Source organism: Larimichthys crocea, chromosome II, assembly GCF_000972845.2.
Source record: "Larimichthys crocea isolate SSNF chromosome II, L_crocea_2.0, whole genome shotgun sequence".
Lineage (NCBI taxonomy): Eukaryota > Metazoa > Chordata > Actinopteri > Sciaenidae > Larimichthys > Larimichthys crocea.
The window spans coordinates 13,954,476-13,978,053 of NC_040012.1; the positions used below are offsets into that span (position 1 = coordinate 13,954,476).

Sequence of the window (23,578 nt, forward strand, 5' to 3'; positions counted from 1 at the left end):
TGAATTACGTTACCCAGCAGCGTATAAAGTAATTCAAAATGAGCACTACCTTTACCAGCTGTGACTTATGAGGATCACATATTGTTTAATCAGTAATGAGAATCCAATATCATATATTATATTTACATACACTGCATAATATTTTACTTTTGGAAGATTTTGAATCCATGACTTTTAACATAGTACATTTACAGTGAGAGTATTATTCTTAAGTATTAAGTATCTGTGTACTTCTTTCAGCACTGGAACAAACACATGGACACAAACGAATGTTGAGGCTGTGTGATGAGAGACTGATTGACTGGCCTCCTCAGGGGCAGATATATGCAGTGCTGATTAATGGACACATGGAATAACTTGTCAGATACCCAGCGAGCAGACATCCTCAAAACACCCAGCGGGAAAGTAACTCCACAAAGCCCTACATCATTTATATCTCTTGTCAGAAAAGCCTAGCATGTTTCTGGACATTGGTAATACATGTGTCATGCCCAGAGGGACACAGGAGAGTAACTTGTCACCACCTGCTACACAAGCCTGCTGCAAACGCTGCAGTTGTGAATGGCATTCATGTTTGTTCAGGGAGCATATGTTTGAAACTACGGAGATGACCCTGAGCACATTTTTCAGCCATACTTCCCCTTCTGTGGACTTGAAATGTCAGCATTATTAAATGTTATGCAGGCTTTCATATAGGCAGGACATCTACTGATTTTTTAAAAAAAAGCAGGGGTCCTTAAAAGTCCAGGTGGTCTACACAAAAGTGCTTTACTTATGATGATATGATTATTTTACTCTTGTATGTATTGTAAGCAATCAAAACATGTTTCATAAGTGGCGTTACTGGATATGTAAAGAGTTAGAATGTGTCAACACATGGGCATGTTTTTCACTCTACGAGTGTTAAATAGTTAAAAGACGAAATTCAGTGACTCTTGAGGATTACTTAGACTTACAGATCCTCTGAGACACAAAACATGAGGCATGCACTGTAGCTACAGTATGTGCTCCACCCCCTGGAAAACATGTGTTATTTGACTTGGGGGATTAGATCTGTTAACTGCTTTACAAAGCTGCACGCACACACACACACACACACACACACACACACACACACACACACACACACACACACACACACACACACACACACAATGGGGAACTTAATTTGATTTGACAACAGAGTAGAAAACTCTAGGTTACAGCTGCTTCTGGTGTTAGGTGACACCCAGGTAACTCAAAGAGCAGGGGAGCGAAGGCAGTGTTTACCTCCACATTATTATAATAATAATCCACAGTATGGTTCCCTTTTTAGGAACATGCTCAGTGCTTTTGAATGTAGTTATTTATTATATTATTATACATTTTACATTTCATGTTCTGGTCGCATTAGGTTTTAATATTCTTAACACTCTTAGTAATTCTGTATTTTACAGATACTCTGTCTCAGTGGGACTTTACTAATTAAATAAAACCTTTCATATAGGTATGATTCCATAATGTTGATCATAAGGGAACATAAGAGGGCAATGCAAAGAGAAATCCTGCCAGTTTGACTCATTATACAAAACTTTGGAAGCTGCACAGCGCCACCTGCTGGATACATATGAAATTAGCCATTGTCAGTCTATTTTGTTGTAGTTCATAGAACTAAACTGTCTTATATTTCATATTCTTCAGTCAGTCACTGTATAGGATTAACTAAGAACGTGTAATTTTAACCTATAATGCAAAAGCTACAAATAGTTCCGCCTAAACACCCAAAATACGATGTAATATTGCTTAATTCAGGTTAATATGCTGTCTTCACAAGGGTTTTGAGTTATCGCGATGTAACATAGCAACAAGTAACTAGGCAACTGTTTAGGATTAATTAAGAACGTGTAATTTGAACCTATAATGCAAAAGCTACAAATAGTTTTGCCTAAACATCCAAAATACGATGTAATATTGCTTAATTAACGTTAATATGCTGTCTTCACATATTAACGAGTTATCGCGATGTAACATAGCAACAAGTAACTAGGCAACTGTTGCCTTGGATAGAGCCAGTGGATGAGGCGGTGTACGCCTGACCGAAACCGTGCGTACCCATCTATGGAGCCCCGCCCACTGAGCTACCACCGCTACCCTAGCAACACCAGCTAGCTAAGTTAGCTTAGCCCCGTTGTTGAAGTTGTAAAATTGACAACACAGTCCATGTTTTGCTGTCTATAAACATTACAAACACCACTATAAGAGCTGAAGGGGCAGGACTTAAACCCCAAGGTATGTGCTCGGTCGTCGGATGTGATTCGTGGCGTCGCAGTGCGCAACGGTTCAAGTTGCCGGAGGATCCGGAGCGGAGGCTGGAGTGGATACAGTTTATCGCTGAGGTCAACAAGCAGCGTTTTAAAGAGTCGTCCTGGACTGATATCACGGTTTGCAGCGAACACTTTAAAGACGACTGTTTTGACTCAGACACGACTGTCAAGGTCCAGCCAACGTTGAAGCCCGGTGCTGTCCCATCACTGTGTCCACAGTCGGACGAACCTGAGTCTAGCCTGGTGAGTCTGACTGCTTTCACAGCTGGAACCAGAGACTCAGTTATCTTTTTCCCCTTATGACCTACACAACGGTAATGATTGTTTTCATACGTGCAGCCTAATCTAATCAGATTTACACAGAACCATGTGAGAGGTTGTCATTGAAACCTATTTTAGTGAGTACGCGACAGGTGATTGGATGAACCAACTGTCTATCACGGGCTGTTTCAACCAATCAGATCACACCATGTAGTGCAAGAGCACAACAAGCCACGCCCACCTCCTCTTGTAAACAAACAAAATGTCAGGAGTCTTTAAAAACAACACGCGGGAAATAAAGAAGGAAAATGTGATTAAAATAATAAAAAATAATGAATACAGCACGAGTACATGAATGAATACAACACCAGGCTAGACATAAAAGCAGTTTTACAGACCTCTAACTAGTGCAGGATTTAATAGTATCTCAGAACATCTTTATGAAATGTAGAAATGTATCCAATATGCAGTCCATAAGCAAACTGACAGTAGTGCTAATGCACATGTTGTGTGTACGCTATTGACAGGTGCGTAATTATTATTGCCTAAGGTGCTACCACACGTTATTCTAATGTCCATACTTACATGCCAATTGTAGTCCGTGCACACGCAGAGCATATATATATTTCCATAGAAAATCAAAACATATGGAACATAGTCCAAACTCAATGTTTAATGTTCGTTCGTTGCAGGAACCACATGATCAACTTGATCGAGATGCCCAAGGAAGCCCAATCCCAAGCAGCATCTCATATTCAACTGACACTTCAGATGCTTTTATATCTGTACATGGACAGATGCATCCAGAAAATGCAGATGGTGATTTGATCGGGGAAAAGTAAGTTTCCTTTTAAATTTGTGCTTTGGCTAGTTTTTATATAAAGTTGGTATTTTAATATAATTAATTTAAATTGATTTTTAGAGCTGCACTTCTACAGAAAAAGGGGAAGTATGTTGTGAACGAAAAACGCCCTGTCCAGTTAATTAACTGCAATTGTCCCACGTGTGGCGGTAAACTTCACATAGAGAAAGTCAGCAACGGGGTGCTCATCATTTTGAACCAACAGTGCCTTCAGTGCGAGTACAGAAACCAATGGATAAGCCATGTCAGTGCACCAACAACTGAAAATCAGCACCTGACAGTAACTCCAGAGACCAAACAGGTAGGACTTTCTACAACATATAAAAACACACTGGTAGCACACTTGTAGCTTAAGAATTTAAGTCTTTAACATTTCATCCATATCCATTCTTGTCATTGTATCACAGGCAATGCCAATAGATGACACCCAGAGCAGTATTACAGGGGTACCTGAGATTGTTGCTGTTCTTGGTGGGGAGAATGATCCCACAGACGAGGAAGAATCAAGTGATCCGGGTGACATGGATTCAGACGAGGATTGGAAGACAGAAAAAAATGTTTTGCTGGCTAAAGTGCCTAAAAAGGAAACAGATGACGAAGATGAAGATGAAGAAGAAGAGGAAGAGGAAGAGGAAGAAGGTTGTGAGTATCCCCCATTTGTCCCCAACCAGTCAAGTCAGCTCTGCACAGAGTGCGGGAAGTTTTTCAGTAAACGGTGGCGTCACACGTGTGAGCATAAAATTAAACCCTATCCTTGCAATTTCTGTGGTAAGAGATGTGTTAGTGAAGTCGCTCTAAATTCTCACAGCAGAATCCATGATGCAAACTATGAGCATCGATGTAAATACTGCCACATGACATTCAAAATCAAGGTGGACAAACACACCCATGAGCAGACTCACGTAACTGAAGGAAAGCCCTATAAATGCACCGACTGTTCAGAGACATTTGCCACAAATAAGGAGCGCAGAATCCACCTGGCGGGTCACAGAGGCCTCCGACAGTTAAAATGTGACTTCTGTGGGATTGAATTTTTGTGGCCACTCACTCTCCAGAGACACTTAGCTGTGCACACAGGAGAGAGGCCGTTCAAGTGTTCAATTTGCCAACGTGGCTTCAACCAGGCAGGCCACCTGAAATCCCACATGCGTCTGCACACGGGAGAGAGACCTTACAAGTGTCAGCATTGTGACAAATGCTTTAATCACAACGTGAGCTTGAAGAGTCATGTCCAGCGTTACCACACACCTAATTCTGGATGTGAAGAGAACACAAAAAAGACAAGTAACACTGGTGACGCTGTGGGAAATGGGAACAAGAGAGGTGCAGATTCAGGGCTCGACAATAAAGAGGAAGAAGAGGATACAGAAGAGGACGAGATAATATTTATACCTAATAAAAAAAGGAGAGGCACAGGTAGGCCCATCGGAAGGCCTAAGAGGTCATCAGACAACCCGGCGAAAGGCCAGTGTTCAAACATTAGGACTGGAAAACCAAGGGGGCGAAAGAAGAAGAGAACACAGTGCAGTGATGAGAACGAGCTGAGTGGCAGCGAGGCATCCTCTGATTCAGCAGAAGAGGAAGAAGAGAGGAGGAACAACACAGGGAGATCAAGGGGAAGACCAAAAGAATTAGTAAAGTGACTCAAAAGAAAAAAAGAAAAGGAGACCCAGTAGCCAGAACAGGTGAAAAATCACTTAGGCCAGGGTCTATGTAAAAACTGAATTGTCTTTTACTGTTAAGAGAAGTTGTTGTTTAAAAAGTTTAAAAATACTTAAATACTTCTAAATCTAGTTACCTTATGTGTATACTGATTGGATAAAAGCAGACATGGGACCAAGTCACACATGTGCAAGTCACAAATAAGTCCCAAGTATTTTTTTCTTGGGCAAGTCAAGTCAAGTTACCTTCGCCGTATTGTTGTAATTTTATCTGCAGAATCTGATCTTAATATGATCGCACTGTAATCATCAACATTATTTAAAAAAAAAAAAAAAAAAAAAAAAAATGTATATTCACACTGAAAACATGATGTGAATAACACTCAAGTTATTCAAGTCATCGTGTCTCAAGTCAAGTCAAGTCCTGAGTCTTAAACTTCCAAGTCCGAGTCGAGTCTCGGGTATTTCATTTTTTGTCAAGTCAAGTCACAAGTCATAAAAACGGCGACTCGAGTCCAAGTCACTAAGTCTCAAGTCCCCATGTCTGGATAAAAGTATATTAAACATGGCTGTTGCACAATACTTCCTCTTCATAACACTGTCAACAATGCGTAATGATGACTGATCTGTAAGCTGCTTCAAAGTTGTCCTGTGGTGATGTTTTGCAAATAATGTTGGTGTAATTATTAATGCTTGTTTTTGTATTAAACATATATTTTTCAACAGTGTCTCTCCCCACATTCATTCCTCATAATGAACGTTTTTTTTTATTTTATGTTAACTGGCGAGTATCAATGAGGTTACCCCAGATAAATATATTTAGTAGCGGTCTTAGTGGTCTTTTATTATAAATAAAATCGCCTTTCAAACTTTGCCGGGACAAGCCTTGTTTCAAACCACGCGAACCCCGCCACGAAGCCCCGCCCACTCAGCCACCAACACCGAGCCGTTAGCAGACACAGCTAGCCGTTAGCTGATGTCCGTTAAGGACGCGGGGATATCAGTCGATCACGGAGGCGTGTCCGGTCACCGTAAACATTAACTGCACTGCTGTCCGGTCACTTTCACAACCGGACCGAACACAAGCCCAGGATATGTGCTCCGTCGTCGGGTGTGAGTCGTGGCGTCGCAGTGCGCAACGGTTCAAGTTACCGGAGGACCCGGAGAGGAGACTGGAGTGGGTTCAGTTCCTGTTTGAAGTCAATGGGCAACGACTCAAAGAATCGTCCTGGACTGATATCACGATCTGCAGTGAACATTTTACCAGTGACTGTTGGACTGATATCACGATCTGCAGTGAACATTTTACCAGTGACTGTTATGAAACAATGACTCCTGGCACGGTCCAGCTGAAGTCTGGTGCTGTCCCATCACTGTGTATCAAGTCAGAGCCAGATGAACCAGAGCCATGCCAGGTGAGGCCAAATTACGTGGTGTGTTTTTTTTCCTTTTTGTTTTGACAGCTCTGAAGTCCAGAGAAACTCACAAGTCACATTTACACACTCACGCCATAACAAGCGAAGGAGGCTGCAGACCACTTCTGACGTCATTATTGTCAAGGGTTTGTTTGTTTTGGTTCACGAACAAAGCCGAGCGGACGGAGTTAATAGCACTGTTTTTAGCTTTAACGACAAAAATGCTTTAAATTCTCACATTTACACTTAATATAATGAGTCATTTATAAAAATAGACCAGAAATTCAAATAAAAGACAGTTTGGTGTGTAGGTATTTTTATCTTAGAGATTAAATGCCACATTAACAAGGATTGTATCTGTTATTTTAATTTTACCCCCTCCCAGTGTTAAACAGATAATTAAGAAATACGCAGCTATGTTAGGTGTTTATACTGTAGGTATTACCAAATCCCTTAATTACAAATAACTTATTTATCCCATCAGAAACTTGAGTAACAACATGGAGAGTACATTGTTTGACAGCTGTCTAATGCGCCTTAGTTGACCGTAACCTTATAGTACTATTGATACTGTATAATGAGCACAGGGCATATCTTTTGTGTAGAGGTAGTATCATAACACTACTCACCAGTTACAGGCCAATTAATCCATTAACCATGCATAAACATACTAATCTTTGATTTAGCTTTCTTCTGTAAGGTGTTTTCACTGGAAACGAACCAAACACAACTACACAGCTACTCTTGTAGCTTTTGTTACTACAACTCCAAGCTCTTATTTCTTCATCACTTTGTGTAGGGCACTGTGGGAACCCTACATGTTGCTTCTCAGTGTGATCAAATTAAAACATGTAATAGTCCATCTTCTCATTCTGAAGAATCAGGACTGACTTCAGTGGGTAAGAAACTTAACATCAATTAATACAAAAACTTAGTAAGTATTCACACAAATGTTTTCTTCTCATATGAATAATAAACTTCAAATTTAATTTGCAGCTGCCCAAGAAAGCCCAGTGCACAGTGATACTTCAGATGCTTTCATGTCTGATTATAGTCAGATGCTGCAAAAAGTTGTGAACATTGATATGATCAGGGAAAAGTAAGTTCTTTCATAACAACTCGTTGGAATTTGAATTACACCAGGTTAGGTTTTTAACGCTGTATCTCATAATTTTTTTTTTTTTGTTTAAATCGGTTTTTAGAGCTGCTCTTCTACAGATGAAAGGGAAGTATGTTGTGAATGAAAAACGACTCCTCCCATTGTTCAGCTGCAAGTGCCCGTTATGTGGTTCTAAAGTAAAGGTGGAGAAGGTCACCTATGGGGTGCTCATCATCTTGAACCAACAGTGCCTTCAGTGTGACTACAGAAACCAATGGAAAAGCCAAGTCAATGCCAGTGTCCCAACAGATGACGATCAACCCCTGACAAGAGGCATAGATGTGACTGCAGAGATCCAACAGGTAGAAATAGGCAGACAGACTGGAACATATCCAGAGTTTAGTCTCCATTTTAACAAAACAGTGCCTCCAAGAATGTTTTAAAACTATAATTATATACACTGTGCAATATTTTGACACATTTCACAGAGATGTGGACTTGAGTAACTGTGACTTTGAGTTGACTAAGATAAGATAGACTTTATTGATCCCACACTGGCGATATTCACATATGTACACAATGCGGATACGAAAATCCTTGTAAATAAGAAACAAAATGGAAAAAACTCTTAAGATATACTGGAAATATAAAAAGCTTGATACACCTTTCAAATATACGGACATGCATGTTGGATCATTTGACAGAAAATAAATTGACTTGAGGCTCAATCTGGGTAAAAAGTGCGCATTGGGAATGATTTGACCTGGGACTTGTTTGAGACTTGGACCAAGTGACTTGAGACACATGTCTGTAAATTTATGATTTTATATATTTTTTAATTTTCATTTATTTATTTGCAATTCTGTCATTTATGTGCTGGCTCTTATAAAAATAAATAGGCAGACGTAAAAGGATTCATCGATCAGTTGATTGACAGGAAAATAATCTATTATTACTATTTTATTAATTGATAAATTGTTGCAAAAATTGTTGCAAAATGCTACAATTCTGGGAGGATTTGCTGCTTTTATTCATCATATATTGTTGCAAACTGAATATCTCTGTTTGTTTACAGACAAAGCGAAACATTTGATGACACCACCTTGGACATAGTTGTGATTGAAATTTCATAGACCAAATGATTAATCAAAAAAAAATATCCACAGATAAAAAAATGTTTTTTTATTGTTAGTTGCAGCCCCATAAATAGGTCACTTAGTATAAACCCCTACTTGCACCTCTTTGTTTGTTTGTCTTTTTTATTCAGACTTTAAAAATGTTCCTTTCTCTTCATTATCGTTCACAGATGGTGCCAACAGATGACAAACACAGCGCCGTCACAGGTGTCTCTGAGGTTGCTACTGTTAGTGAAGAGGAGAGTGATCCCACGGATGAAACGGAGGAATCAGGCAATGAAGTTGAAATGGATTCAGATGATGACTGGAAGCCAAAGGAGGAGCTTATACTGAAAAACAGGCTTACACATAGTGATGAATCTGATGAGGAGACCGAAAACGAAGATGATTATTATCCTCCGCTTGCCTTTGAACTCAGTCAGCTCTGCACAGAGTGCGGGAAGTTTTTCAATAAACGGAAGCCTCACACGTGTGAGCATAAAATCAAACCCTTTTCTTGCAATATTTGTGGTAAGAGATGCGTCACTGAAGTCTCTCTAAATTCTCACAGCAGAGTCCACGATGCAAACTATGAGCACCGATGTAAATACTGCCACGCTACATTCAAAACAAAAGTGGACAAACGCACGCATGAGCAGACTCACGTAACCGAAGGAAGGCCGTATAAATGTCCTGACTGTCCAGAGATATTTGCCACAAATAAAGAGCGCAGAATCCACCTGCAGGATCACAGAGGCCTCCGACAGTTAAAATGTGACTTCTGTGGGATTGAATTCTACCGTAACCAAGCTCTCCAGAGACACTTAGCTGTGCACACAGGAGAGAAACCATTCAAGTGTTCAGTTTGCCAACGTGGCTTCAACCAGACGAACCACCTGAAATCCCACATGCGTCTGCACACGGGAGAGAGACCTTACAAGTGTCAGCATTGTGACAAATGCTTCAATCACAACGTGAGCTTGAAGAGTCATGTCCAGCGTTACCACACACCTAATTCTGGATGTGAAGAGAACACAAAAAAGACAAAGGAAAGGGAAAGTAACAGTAGTGATGCTGTGGGAAATGGAAACAAGAGAGGTGCAGATTCAGGGCTAGACAATGTAGAAGAAGAAGAAGAGGAAGAAGAAGAAGTAGAAGAGGATAAAGAGGAAGAGGAGAGAATATATAGAGCTAATATAAAAAGGAGAACGACAGGTAGACCCATAGGAAGGCCTAAGAGAAATGCAAGCCAGGGTTCAAACACTAAAACTGCCAAAGTAAAGGTTAGGAAGAAGAAGCGAACATGTGGCAGTGATGAAGAGAACGAGGGTGAGCCGATCGAAAGTGACTTATCCTTTGAGTTGACAGAGGAGGAAGAGGAGAGAAGTGACAAAGTGACATCGAGCACCAGCAGATCGAGAGGAAGGGCAAAAAGATCTGACAGTGACTGTGATTTTGACCCAGAGGTCTCGAAGAGAAAGAAGTGCAGCAGCCAGAACAGTGGGAAGGGCTCAGGGAAGCGCAGGGGAAGACCAAGAAAGAATCAAGTGGTGGAAGACACGTAAAAACACACCGAGCTAAAACAATTTATTTAAGAGAAATACAATGTAGTGTTAAAAAGAACTGGACTGTTTCCCATGTATTTGATAATGCACATGCACCCTGCAGTATGTTCACATTTCTTTGGTTTTAAAATACTTCTGAATCCTGTTCATCAAACTGGTTACAAGTAGATTAAACTAGGTTGTTGGAAAGTGCCTGCTTTCCTTTGGTATGTAAATATACAATACTGCCATAATACTGTTATCTACTCTATGTGAACATTAGATCTGAAAGAAGAGGTTAACATTAAAAAGACTGAATGGTGTCAGCCAAATTTTAACATCAATGATCGCTCTTTTGTATACAAGTGTTCAAGTAAGTTGTCTGCTACCATGCACAACACCATGAAACTGAAGCAACTAAATAAAAGTATTACCCATTATAATACATATACACCAGTAACACGTCAAAATATATTGTGAAGGCCTATTGCTCCGACGTTCGACAGCCAAATGAAACATTTGAAAACTAAAGGGATTTTTTAAAGGGACAGTGTGTCAGATTTTGAGGGCTCTTTTTACAGAATACGGTAGAAATGAGAATCACTTTTTACTGGCCAGGTGTGTGTACACACACACACAAGGAATTTGACTGCAGTTACACTTTGCTCTCCATGTACGTACGGATATAGACGTCAGACAAAATCATGGAGCTTGTAAGGTAAGCATAAACATCACATGAAAAACTATGTGCATATAAATATTATATATATATAAATATGTATATGTCTTTGGGAAACTATGTGCATAATCATAAACTATTATTATATATATATCTATATATATATATATATTCTATATATATATATATTATATATATCTATCTGTATCGTCTTTGGAAAACTATGTTTATAAGTTCCTCTCTGGTGTATGTGACCACAGAGGGAGAGCAGAAAACAAATACAAGAGAGTGCAGTACCTAGGCAGCTATCCGTGGCACAATGAATGTAACAGGCGTAATTATGTATTCATTAATGTATACTCACCTGAAAATAAGAACCATGGTGTTGTTTTTACTCTAGAATGAACCTTTTATATCTACAGATACAGATTGCTGTGTTGAACAGTAGTCTGGTTCTAGATAGGGTGTTTGGCACTTTTCATAGCCACCATAGATTGTCCTTCATGCTAAAAAGGAAAGGGTGAAACAAAAGCATTGCAATCAACCACTACACCACTAGATGCCACAGAATCCTACACACTGGTCCTTTAAATAATGTTATATTATATACAGCAACTGATAAGAGACATGTAAAGAATCTGCAGTATGCATAATATCTAGTATTTCTGTTTCCACCTCAGTGTAATAGGAGTGAAAGGACTTTGTTTTATTTCTGTTGTTGAAGATAGAGATGGATGATTCAAACATGGGGGAATGTGTTTTGTAGTTGTAGGTGAACTGGCCCTTTCATTTTTGTTGCAGTGTAAAAGCTCAACAGCCTCACCTGTCAGCAGTAGTTTATTGTAAACTTTTTTGCAAAAACTATACTTTTTGTCTTATTACATATTAATGAGCTTTTACAGTTATTGTGTGTGAGCTTTTTGTTACCTGGCAAAATTATAGGCTGTCTCAGTTAAAAGTATTTTATTTTATAGTGGAAAATTGGACCTCGGTAAGCTTTATATACAAGGTGTAAGTTACACGGGACTCACACCGAACGCGGAACGGAAGCGGAACGGAAGCAGAACGGTACTTTGCCCGGCGCCAACTCACACCGGACGCGGATCAGCCGCGGAACGGCAGCGGAGCGAGCCGGCCGTATTCACGCGAGATCACGAGATCACGCGAGAATCCTGGACATACCCGAGACCCCGCGATAAACAGTGTATAAAGAAAACAACAACAACAAACAGCTGACTTTGCTTCTCCGACGTGGAGGAGATTATAAAAAGCATCTGTTGTGTCATAAAGGATTGTGTGTTGTTCCACTTCAACAATTAGTCTCTCGTTGAGACCCTTTGATCGATCTTTGATCACCTGGTGTCACGGGTCGTGACGTAACGTTGATGTGAAGTTGTAAAAAGCTACATGAACTGAGTATTGTGTTTTATTTTGAAAGGGGGCGGAAGTTTATTACGTTGATTCGGTGTCGGATTTCCTGTCTGGTGCGCAGTGCTCTGTTGAAATTTACGCGGTTCAGCCGCGGCTCGCGGAAGAAATAGAAACCTTGCGGAAAGCTCGCGCCGTGGCGCGGAGAGCCGCTTCTGGGACGCTTCTGATCCGCGTCTGTTCCGCGCCCGGTGTGAGTGCTCTCATTGACTAGACTGGATTCTATTTGCTACGGTGACCGCGGCGGTGCCGTTCCGCTTCCGTTCCGCGTTCGGTGTGAGTTGGCCTTTATTCTTTGTGAATTCATACACTGACCCCTCAGCCAGGACACGCCTGATCACAAACCACGCGAACCCGGCCACAGAACTCCGCCCATTCCGTTACCATCACAACCGCTAGCAAAAAATGGCTAGCCGTTAGCTTGTCACTGTAAGCGTTTCTAAACCAGCCCACGCTGAAACACTGACGCCTTCACAGCCTTCAAACACAAGCCCAGCATGTGCTCCGTCGTCGGGTGTGAGTCGTGGCGTCGCAGTGCGGAAAGGTTCAGGTTACCGGAGGATCCTGACAGGAGACTGGAGTGGGTTCAGTTCCTGTTTGAAGTCAATGGGCAACGACTCAAAGAATCGTCCTGGACTGATATCACGATCTGCAGTGAACATTTTACCAGTGACTGTTTTGAAACAATGACTCCTGGCACGGTCCAGCTAAAACCCTGTGTTGTCCCATCACTGTGTATCAAGTCAGAGCAGGATGAACCTCTGGAGAGCCCACAATATGTGGTGAGTCTGCTTCAACAGCTGTGACACATGTCATCATCCCTGTCCTGCCTCCTCAACACATCACCGTCCATCATGCATGTGTGTTTGTGATACATGTCATATTGTTTCATATAGAGGTACACAAACTTTAGTAACTACAGTCTCTGTGCATTCAAAAACAGTTTGTCAACATACTGTATAATGCAATAATCACATCCCTCATTTACTCTTATTTTAACCTATGTTCATAAACATATTCATAAATTAATGTGCTCGTCCACATCTTTGTGCAGCTCAGTACTGACAGGCGCTTAATGGCCCATTGACTTGTCCCCGTGGTCGTCACATATAGTCATTCGCAACGTTTTTGGTATCAAGGAGGCCCAAATTGATAAACATCAGATCTCTGTTTGATAAGATTTAGTTATTACATGACTGACTATACTGTAGCTTTGTAGATTAACAGTGAAACCTATACAGAATAGTCGTTCTTAGACATAACATAATAATAATAAAATTAAAGCTGCAAGCAGCGATGGTCGGGCCCTCGCATATGCGCACGTCGAAATGTGCGCATGTGGAAATGGCCACACCGTTTCCCCAAAATTAATCATTTTGATAAAAGTTTTGGTAATTATAGCGCCCCCTAGAGACGAAATGACACCATATTTGTTTCCTGGACTGGGGACAGCGCCTCGAAGCATGACATCAAATTTGGTTCCGTTTCGCTGAAGCGTTCCTGAGATATGAGCTCACATGCAATTTTGTTCATTACAGCGCCTCCTCGTGGACAAATGAGTTGAAATTATTTCTCAGATGTCAAGTCCAAGGCCTTGACAACATCCATGCTTAGTTTGAGGTGGATATGGTCAATATTGTCCGAGCTGGACGTCATCTCGTAAAAGTGGTCTTTTTTGTCTCCACTAGGAGGCACTATGAAAATCACAGAATATTTTTGTGGAAATGTATTCTAGGCCAGACTACCGTTGTATATGAGAAGTTTTGTGAAGATTGGAGCATATTTCACAAAGTTACAGCACTTTGAAATTTTATGGCAAAATGGAGAATTTCGTGGCCCCGCCCCTCTGACATAGTACATCAAAAAGTTATGATTTTGATAACTTTTCATCGTCAAAGCCTCATGAACCCATGTGCCAAGTTTCAAAAGGATCGGACGAAAGCCCTAGGAGGAGTTCGTTCAAATACGACCCCTGGAAATGACCAAAAAATCACAAAAACGTGAACTTTGACCCAAAATGGCCGCCGTACCCTTTACCGAAACCCGGGTCACCAAGAGACTTTTTGGTGCGTCTCGGTATGTTTCATACACCCTCCAAATCCCATCTGCGTGGATGAAACCGTGTCCGGGGGCTCCTCCGACAACCGAAACCTAGGTGGCGCCGTAGAGCCATTTCTGTACGCGCGTGCGTGAGACCCCCAGAATACGAAATTTTACACCCGACTTTGGGGGGGTACGCAAATTTTCATGATTTTTTGGGGATATTAAAGCCTTGAAAAAGGCAATTCATTTGGTGGAATAATAATAATAATAATAATAAAAAAAAGAAAAAAAATAATAAACATTTGAAATACAATAGGGCTTCGCACGGCTTCCGTGCTCGGGCCCTAATAATGGTGGTGGGGTTTTAGAGACCATTTAGCATTCAGTCAAACCATATTGTTTGTATTCATTGTACTTTAACTTTCTCTGGATGGAAACGTCAACCAAACACAAATTTAGTGAACTGTATGTTATTTTTGTTTAATTACGAGCTTTTACTTTTGTCTTTTGTGCAGGAACCTGTGGAGACCATTTGTAAGCGTGAAGACAGTAACACATGTAATAGTCCGACTGATTCTGAAGAATCAAAACATATTTTAACAGGTAAGAAACTTTACATGTCATGTTGCGTTAAATAAATGTAGGAGGCGGATTATTTGTTAAATCATATCTTTACATGTGAATACTGAACTTTATTCTGTAGGTTCCCAACCGAGTCTTCAGTCAAGTGGGGTCGTCTTGGTGTCGTGTGTTTCAAACGCTGTCGCCTCTGGATCTCACCAGACGCAAGAAAAAGTCACGATCGATTTGAACAAAGAAAAGTGAGTTACCTCAACATTTTTGCTTTTTTTCTTTACATTTAACAATATGTTGTTGTTGTTTTTTAAATCTTTTTTTTGCTTCATTTTTTTTAGAGCTGCGCTTCTACAGATGAAAGGAAAGTTTGTTGTGAATGAAAGCTGCCTCCTCCAGTTGTTTTGCCGCAAGTGTCCGTCATGTGGAGGCAAACTTCAGCTGGAGAAGGTCACCTATGGACTGCTCATCATCTTGAATCAGCAGTGCCTTCAGTGTGACTACAGATACCAGTGGAAAAGCCAAGTCAATGCCAGTGTCCCGACAGAAGAAGATCAGACCCAACAGGTCAGACATACTGCACCGTATCAGTTTAATTAGTATAATAAATCATAATATTTGTCTATAATATTCTGTGCTGTATAGACTTGGAAAAGTTTTACTCATGCTAGATTGTCATTTTATTTTTCCACAGGAAATACCCACAGATCACAACCCCAGGAGGACAGTTTTCTCTGAGACTGTTACATTTAGTGATGAAGAAAGTGACCCCTCGGATGATGGAGAAGAAGGTGATGAAGGTGGGGTGGGTTCAGACGGGGAATGGAATCCAAATGAGGATGTTTTATCGGCTGAAGAGCTCACAAAGGAGTCTGAAGAGGAAACTGAAGACGAAGGCGAAGAGGAAGATTTTGCTTCTCCGGGTGGCCTCCAAATTTATGAGCTCTGTACAGAGTGTGGACGTTTTTTCAATATTCTGAAGCCTCACACGTGTGAGCACAAAGTAAAGCCCTATTCCTGCAATATTTGTGGCAAAAGATGTGTTACTGAGATATCTCTGAAGAACCATAGCAAAATCCACGATGAAACCTACGAACACCCTTGCAAATACTGCCACGTTACCTTCAAAGCAAGGGTGGACAAACTTAAACATGAGCAGATCCATCAAAATAACAAAGATCCTTACAAATGTCCCGACTGTCCAGAGACATTTCCCACCAGTAAAGAACGCAACACCCATCTCTCAAATCACAGAGCCCCAAAAGAGTTCAAATGTGGAGTTTGTGGCATTGAATTCAAGGATGTACATCATCTTCGGAGACACTCTGTCGTGCACACAGGATTGAAACCTTACAAGTGTTCGGTTTGCAAGCGTGGCTTCAACCAGTCAAACCACCTGAAATCCCACATGCGTCTGCACACAGGGGAGAGGCCTTATAAGTGTCAGCATTGTGACCGCAGCTTTAATCACAACGTGAGCTTGAAGAGTCACGTTCTGCGTTACCACTCATCGAGCTCTGGACCTAAACAGAAGAAAAAAAAGATAAAGGAAATCACAAGTGACAGTGGTGATACGGTGGACAATGGGAATAAGGAAGGCAGGAACTCTGAGTTTGACAATGTAGGAGAAGAACACAACACACAAGAGGAGGCGCAGAAGGAGAAAAAAGAGACACCAAAAATTAGAAAGAGAAGCACAGGTAGACCCAGAGGGAGGCCGAAGAGAAATGCAGCAGGCGACACGGACCTGGCAGGTCAACGAAAGGGCCCGCGTTCTAAAACTAAGACTGGAAAATCAAAGGTGCAGAAGTTAAAGAAAACAAGTTCCAGCGATGAGGAAAGTGAGGACGAGCAATCAGATAGTGACATATCCTTTGACTCAGCAGAACAGGAAGAAGAAGAAGAAGAAGTAGAAGAGAAGGAGACAGCGAGGAAAAGCACAGGGAGATCAAGAGGAAGGCCAAAAAATGACAGTGACACTGATTTTGACCCAGAAGAAGAGACAAAGAAAAAGAGGTACAGCACACAGAGCAGTGGTAAGAGCGCAGTGAAACGTCAGGGCAGACCAAAGAAGAATCTAGCAGTCTGAAAAATCTTAGAACACACAGAGCTGAAGAATGAATTGGGTGTGAGCAATTGTGAAAAGACCGAAGTCATTAAGACTGGAGGGCTATAGAGAAGTGGAGCGATATCTCTCGAGTTGATCTATTAAAAACAAACGAGAAACAAAACATCCACATGGAGCAGCATTGCTCCAAATTACTTACTGTTAAAATATCATGTTGCTTTACTTTTAAACGCGTTAACTGACGCCAACCATGTAATTAAATCTGAAAAAGTGGATTATTCAGGACTAATGTTAGGTCTTAGTAATCAGTGTAAAGGGCCATTTAGCCTGCTCGCTCTCACTAATGAGACCAACTCTCTGATTATTTGATATCACATATATCAAATAATGGATGGATGTGTAGTAATGGAAGGTCAGTAAGTAAAGCACATGTTTGAAAAATATGTACTCTATTCATATAATGTAATAATGATGTCAGTTTCAAGCTTAACATTGCCCTTATACACTTTAATTACTGTAAGTCAGGGCACTGTGGCACAGTCAGTTTCTGTCTTTTCTTATTCATGCTAAAGCTGCATAATTATGTAACATAATTATGCAGCCATTTATCAGTCTGTAAGGAAATCTAGAAGTATTCAGATTCAGATTTATGAGCAGTATTACCTAATTTTACCTGCTGGATAATACACAATAACTTTAAATCTATAGAAACATGCAGTTGTTTATTCTTTCCACCTGTTATGTAGTGTTAATAAAACATATCTGTTCTCCTCTAAAGCTTAAGTTTCATCGATAATCAGTGTGGCCTCAGAGAATTACCAAAGACCATCTCAAAGGACCATACCAATGATTTTGTTACAAATGAATGTAGATTACATTGCTCTGCTTTCCAAACAGAAATTGATTTCCGTTTTCTTAGGTACGCTACGAAAATCAGCCTGCTGAGGCTTGAAACTAGTTTGAGATACAGTATGTCTGATCATAACTCAAGAGAAGTCATGGTTGTGTTATGCTCCAATAATAATAAAACAGTTATTGGACTCATCCATTTAAGAACGAACTGCCATCTGCGATTTCAGCGTTGCTATTGAGCAGCAACATTTTAATGCAGCAACTGACCAAACCCACACTATGTTCTCATGATGTCAGTGTTAGTTTGTCTTTGACTTCATAGCGGTCATCAGTGCTAAAGACGATGAATACCGCACAGCTAGTTTCATTCAAACACAGCAGCTTTGTTTCACGTTTTATTTAAAAAAAAAGAAGTTAGTTGACTGTAGCACCAGATCAAAGTTCAGTTGGTTCAGGGTTTATTCCCTGAGCCATGAATATGTATATCAGATTAAATAGGGGTCTGTCCAAAGTGTTAGATGGACTTGACTTGTCCTTGTGAGTGTACCTTCTTTGCTTTATGGACAGAGTTAGGTGGAAGAAGCGGCCTCCAACAGATTTCCCTGAGGACACTTCTCATGTCACACTGGGACAAATCAAGGGACCTTGTCCCTGACATTGACGTGAGGCTGGCAGACAGGGCCTGTATGCTCGTGACGTTTTCAGACCTCAGACCTTGCCTGAATGCACCACAGAGGAGGGCTTTACAAATACGTCCTGCTGTATTAGAACTGTATTAGTATATGAGAAAGTAAAATTCAGGTTAATAAAGAAATAAATTGATGAAAATCATCATCATCTCTTTGAGGTCATCGTGTCCACTAGCTTTCAAAGTGCACTAAAGAATGATTAGGTGATCACATTTCTACTCACATAGCACTAAACCAAACAAACTGGTCCATGGCCAACTCCAATCGAGCTGCTGTGGGTTTAATATCTTGCCCAACTTTCCTAACTACCTTGCAATACTTGAGTTAAAATGTGTGAGTGTGGTTGGGTCCACAGTTCCCACTGTGATCAAAAACCCTGAATGAATCCCCCCTGCTTACATATTTATCCTCTTTCTCTGTGTGTGCCAGTGCTTAAGCTCGCTTTAAGGCACATCAAGTTTTTTTTCTGAGTGTTGCAAACTTCTTCAGCTTTGCTCTCTGGGAAAGAGTCAGCCTGTTGCTTGGTAAGCCCAAGGCTGCTTAGTGGATTAGACATTTGGATGGTTTGCAGATCTAAATGTAGACTAATGTTTGGAGAACTGAAATATGAGGAATTTCTTTAGATTTTTTAATGAGGCACAAACCTTGGTGCTTTGAAGTTGTACTGATACACGTCAGAGCAGAAAAAAAATGAGGATGAAGTCTGTGTGCATGAGGTAGATGACTTTTCTTAAAGTCTCCCATGTAATCAGTTGGGTGAATAAAGATCAAAATAGCAAAAGAAAATGCAAAATGAACCTTGTTTGATCTTAATAAATTGTCATGATTTGGGAAATTTGAGCACAGAATTATTTTGAGACTTACATTTTATCTTGTAGAATAATTTCACATATTGCACTTTGGCACTTTTCAATTTGAAACAACAAAGACAGAGCCTGATAACTGATGATACTGTAATTGATTCACTGTGCATAATAGATTTATTCATCAAATTGTATTTTTCTTTGCTCCAGTGATCCGTTTAGGGTGATTTGCATCTTGTCCCAATTAACTAAGAAGATACAGTACAATTTAATAAGAGTGAGACACGTTAAGGCTTCGGAAATCCTCACAACCAGGTACAAACTTTAGCTAATCTAGATCATCACATCCTTTTTAATCATTAGGCATTCAGAAATTTGTATATTATTAACTATAGATGACATCAATCCTAAAATGTGAGATGCTTGATGTAAAATGGGATTTGATCATTCATTCACAGTTGACCAAAACACTGAAACTATGGTGTCACAGTATCTGTTTGTCCAGGCTCCCATCACCAGTCATAATATTGTCCTACATGAGTACCACTAGATGTCGCTCCTGTGCCACAAATACTGACTCATTTTGCAAAACGCTAAGTGAGATGACGGCCGCATCTCCGAGAAAATTACTATGGTAACTGTTGTTTCTTCTGCATCACTTGAGCCGGCCAGTTACAAGTCCGTCTGCTTTCTCTGTTTTCTCATCTTTTTCTCCCTCCTTCCTCTCTCTCTATCCTCTGCCCTTAGAGACAGCGCAGTCTCTCCAAATCCATTCATATAGGCTCTGTAGGTGATCTCCTGGTCTTTGAGATATCCTAAGGCTGCCCCCTCAGAGAGTATATAAGCATTAAATAGGAGTCCAGATGGCCCAGACAGAGCCATTTGCTGAGCTTTGCAAATCTGATGTGATTTCCAAACATCACAAGGACATCATCATACAGCTTTTTTCTCTTCATTTTTCACTTTGTTATCATTGTTTTTATATCACGGCTGTGTACATATTATTTTCCTCCTTTATTTTCTCTGTTTACATCCCGAGGCTCTCTCTCTATTGGTATAACTCTCCCTCTCTGGGGCCTGATGATTTGAAGCTAGTCTTCTCAGAATGTCAGTTCAATAATCAGAGCTGCTTTCTGTTGACAGAAGACTAGATTGATGCTGTGAGACTTTAGATGAAGAGTGCATCATGGAGATAATAACTGCTTTGGCATGAGCCGGCACCATCAGTGTGAGGATAATATTTGTTTGTAACAGTAAATCCACTCAGTAAGGTGTAGTGTTTGTGTTCATTTCTTTCACAGTGCAAGCCATGAAGTGTGGTGAAATAACATAAGCTATAGAAAGTTAGGACTATATTCACAAGGAGGGCAACTACAAAATTATTCTGGTTTTGTGGTTTCTGTGTTTGCTTAAGAAATGAAAATGAGTTTCCCACACAGGAACTCAAATGCCTACCAAATGTCATAAGCTAAACAGATAAGAATCCACCTGGGCCAAATGACATTTTCTCGCTTACCATTTCCCTGGCAACATTACTTGGTTGTTTATTGAAATGCACTTGGCCTTTGGACTGTTCTTCTTTTCTCATTTTAATATCCATGATTTGTTTTCAGGAGTTTCTGTGTTCACCCTGTTTGACTCCTTCAAAACTGATGTCTGTGTAAGTGTATTATTTTCTCCTTATTGTATATTTAAAGCTATAGGACACCTAACTTAAATCTAGCCAGGTTTGTCAGGAGAGGGAATGACATTTGATTACACTTAATGGTAATTCTTCTTCAAAATCTTTTCATGCAGGTGGATTTTGTTTACTTTGGACAGAGTCAGACCAGCAATGTCTTTGCAAAACTCTGTACAGATAGGCAGTAAAACATTATTTTTCATACTGTGTCACAGTTCATGCATGCATAAACCATAAACCTCCTAATAAAGGAATAGTTTGACATTTTGGAAATTGGGGAGGTTCAATATGGAGCTGGAGTAAGTATAAAGACCGGAAACAAAGACACTTACAAGCTGATTCAGTTAACTTTTGACCTATTCACCTGAACTGTTTAAAAATCTCATGATATATAAAAAGTTCTGCTGTGTATCTTAAGATGTTTATGCTAAGATATCCCTCTGTTTATTTCTTCCTCTGTAAAGTTTCACTGCAGTAGTTTTCATTGCCATTTATTGATTCAGAATGGCCTCCACTTCTGCTGACTTTCACAGGGAAGACAGGGTGCTGTCATACAGTATTTATCAATCACACTGCATTTGTATTCTGTTATTTAGCATAACCCCCCCTCCCTCTTTCCACCCCCTATCTGCGCAGAATTACCTCCATCAACAGTGCAATCACTTGTCTCCTGCTATCCGGCCTGGTTGACTGGCAAGTATTAGTTTGCACCCTCTGTCACAGTGCGGCATCGTCAATCCAGAACAGCAGGGACTGAGTAGTATGTCAAGGATGTCAGTTCTCCGTGAGCTGGGAGATGTGTTAGATCTTCGTCAGAGATGAGCATAAATTTGATGGGAGAAGAGCCAAAAAAATCTATACTGTTGTCAGTTTTGAATTGAAATCCAAATGTGAAAGCAACACTGCAACCATTCATAGCATCTATGTGAGTATCACACAGTCAACAATATTGTCATCTGCCGTACACAAATGTCTTGTTAGTTAAATGATTCATAAACAAAATGTTGAAAACTTTATTTGCAATAATGCAAACGTACCTGTGAATCATTCGTTTTTATACCAAGAACAAGAAGTAAAAACACAACATGTATTGACAGCCAGCTTCATTCGACCGTGTTTGTTGCTGTCTACTGCAGATTTCATGCCTCATCTCATCTTTTTTCTGTCACTGAAATTTTAAGACCGCAAACAAGTAATTTAATCAGACAGGTGCTGTTATAAGTTTTATGTTTCATGGCAACAAGCTGTATATTTGAAGTTCACATGCCCCGCTGAACAGTCGATGTTCCTGCTCTGCAGGTTTCCAGTCTAACGAGAATGACACTTGACAGTAAATATCAACATACAGGATCTCCAGCATATTGCATTCATTCAGCATGCCACTGCTGGTTGCTGTCCTCAGCAGGGATAAAACCCTCAGACACTAGAAGATAAGGAAATCCAGCAATAGAGAAAATATGCTGCATTAGAATCATTTTGTGACATATTCATGATATGAAAACATTTAGCTCATAGTGGCTTGCATACTAATGTGCTCTGATTGCAAGAAAAACAGAGAAGGAGACAGCAATAAAGAAGTTTGAGTTATAACCTGTGTGTACACTGCACCGAGGTGAGTGATGGGAATGAAACGGCAGATATATCTGTCATATAAACCATATTTTCCATGTCATATCATTTCAAGTGAGTCAGATTCTTAAAAGCGTGTTGACTTGCTTATGTTCGTCCATAAATATACAGTTTCCTCGTTCGATTTAAAGTGCAGGGGAAGAAAAATATATCTTCCTTTTTTTTGCACAGCTTTAAGTGAAATTGGGAGCAAAACAGCAAAATGATAAAATATCTTTGATCATTCAACGACCATCTTTTTACTCTTTTAACTTTATTCTCACTGGAGGGAGATTTGCCTGGATGCGGGAAGATAAACAGACAGAGAGAGTGTTTGCGAGATCTGACATCTGCTTCCTGTTCTCCTCCCATTGCCGAGTTACAGTTTAATCAACCCCGTAAATGTTAATCAGTCTGATGCTCACAAGTACACACATGCAGAATAGCAGTCTGTGGAAAATCAGAGGTGACAGAAAGCCCCAAGAGGCTGTGACACCAGGAGCATGAGACAAAAACAGTTATCTGTACAAGGCTACTGTGTTCCTCCAAATCGACACCAGCATATTACATTTCCACTCGTTGCCTCGCAGTAGATTAATATGTCCGGATCCACATGCACACAGACACCATCACTTTTCTGCTTGTACTTGCTTGTGCTTTAAAATATTAATAAACTGGATACAATGCAGGTACATACTGTATGTCACACTGCAAATACTGTGAATGTGTCACACGCGTGAAACAACATACCGCACTTGTGTATTTGTCTTTTTTAGACTTGCTAGCGGCAGTGGTGGACTCAGCCTGTGGGGCATAGGCGGGAAAAAAAGGGCACCTGCTGTATGTGTGATGCACCAACACGAAGAAGTTATAATAACATTAAAGCCACCAGAA

The 23,578-nt window shown here is 40.4% G+C and overlaps 3 protein-coding genes across 8 annotated transcripts; all 3 read left to right on the forward strand.

The window, feature by feature from the left end:
- Positions 1–2,050: 2,050 nt before the first annotated feature.
- Positions 2,051–5,300, forward strand: LOC104929198 (zinc finger and SCAN domain-containing protein 2-like). Its single transcript, XM_019262289.2, has 4 exons — positions 2,051–2,546; positions 3,257–3,402; positions 3,487–3,727; positions 3,834–5,300. Exons 1-4 carry the CDS (start codon positions 2,271–2,273, stop codon positions 5,067–5,069), a joined length of 1,899 nt encoding a protein of 632 aa, XP_019117834.2. The 5' UTR covers positions 2,051–2,270; the 3' UTR covers positions 5,070–5,300.
- A 226-nt stretch (positions 5,301–5,526) lies between these two features.
- Positions 5,527–22,522, forward strand: LOC104929199 (zinc finger protein 429). Of its 5 annotated transcripts, XR_003464012.1 has the most exons (8): positions 12,751–13,149; positions 14,926–15,013; positions 15,114–15,231; positions 15,325–15,550; positions 15,678–16,999; positions 21,009–21,055; positions 21,713–22,001; positions 22,376–22,520. XR_003464012.1 is itself a non-coding variant. In XM_027289878.1 (7 exons), exons 1-6 carry the CDS (start codon positions 12,865–12,867, stop codon positions 21,031–21,033), a joined length of 2,064 nt encoding a protein of 687 aa, XP_027145679.1. In that variant the 5' UTR covers positions 12,751–12,864; the 3' UTR covers positions 21,034–21,055; positions 21,713–22,522. The 5 variants fall into 5 exon arrangements, 4 of the variants coding, with proteins under 4 accessions (XP_027145677.1, XP_027145683.1, XP_027145679.1 ...); XM_027289878.1 differs by having other exon boundaries at positions 21,713–22,522; XM_027289876.1 differs by lacking the exons at positions 21,009–21,055; positions 21,713–22,001; positions 22,376–22,520 and adding an exon at positions 5,527–6,344 and having other exon boundaries at positions 13,028–13,149; positions 15,678–18,699.
- LOC104929191 (zinc finger and SCAN domain-containing protein 26-like) lies at positions 6,368–10,705 on the forward strand. 2 transcript variants are annotated; one of them, XM_010743651.3, is made up of 5 exons: positions 6,368–6,502; positions 7,302–7,401; positions 7,499–7,601; positions 7,705–7,963; positions 8,908–10,705. In XM_010743651.3, exons 1-5 carry the CDS (start codon positions 6,416–6,418, stop codon positions 10,279–10,281), a joined length of 1,923 nt encoding a protein of 640 aa, XP_010741953.3. In that variant the 5' UTR covers positions 6,368–6,415; the 3' UTR covers positions 10,282–10,705. The 2 variants fall into 2 exon arrangements, with proteins under 2 accessions (XP_010741953.3, XP_027145686.1); XM_027289885.1 differs by lacking the exon at positions 7,302–7,401 and having other exon boundaries at positions 6,376–6,502.
- Positions 22,523–23,578: the final 1,056 nt, after the last annotated feature.

Excerpts from the sequence above, each read along its gene's own strand:
- LOC104929198 (XM_019262289.2), top strand. The coding sequence starts at position 2,271 with ATGTGCTCGGTCGTCGGATGTGATTCGTGGCGTCGCAGTGCGCAACGG. Across the intron at positions 2,547-3,256 it reads ACGAACCTGAGTCTAGCCTG|GAACCACATGATCAACTTGA; the intron begins GTGAGTCTGACT and ends CGTTCGTTGCAG. Across the intron at positions 3,403-3,486 it reads GGTGATTTGATCGGGGAAAA|AGCTGCACTTCTACAGAAAA; the intron begins GTAAGTTTCCTT and ends ATTGATTTTTAG.
- LOC104929191 (XM_010743651.3), top strand. The coding sequence starts at position 6,416 with ATGACTCCTGGCACGGTCCAGCTGAAGTCTGGTGCTGTCCCATCACTG. Across the intron at positions 6,503-7,301 it reads ATGAACCAGAGCCATGCCAG|GGCACTGTGGGAACCCTACA; the intron begins GTGAGGCCAAAT and ends CACTTTGTGTAG. Across the intron at positions 7,964-8,907 it reads TGACTGCAGAGATCCAACAG|ATGGTGCCAACAGATGACAA; the intron begins GTAGAAATAGGC and ends TATCGTTCACAG.
- LOC104929199 (XM_027289876.1), top strand. The coding sequence starts at position 6,182 with ATGTGCTCCGTCGTCGGGTGTGAGTCGTGGCGTCGCAGTGCGCAACGG. Across the intron at positions 13,150-14,925 it reads TGGAGAGCCCACAATATGTG|GAACCTGTGGAGACCATTTG; the intron begins GTGAGTCTGCTT and ends TCTTTTGTGCAG. Across the intron at positions 15,551-15,677 it reads AAGAAGATCAGACCCAACAG|GAAATACCCACAGATCACAA; the intron begins GTCAGACATACT and ends ATTTTTCCACAG.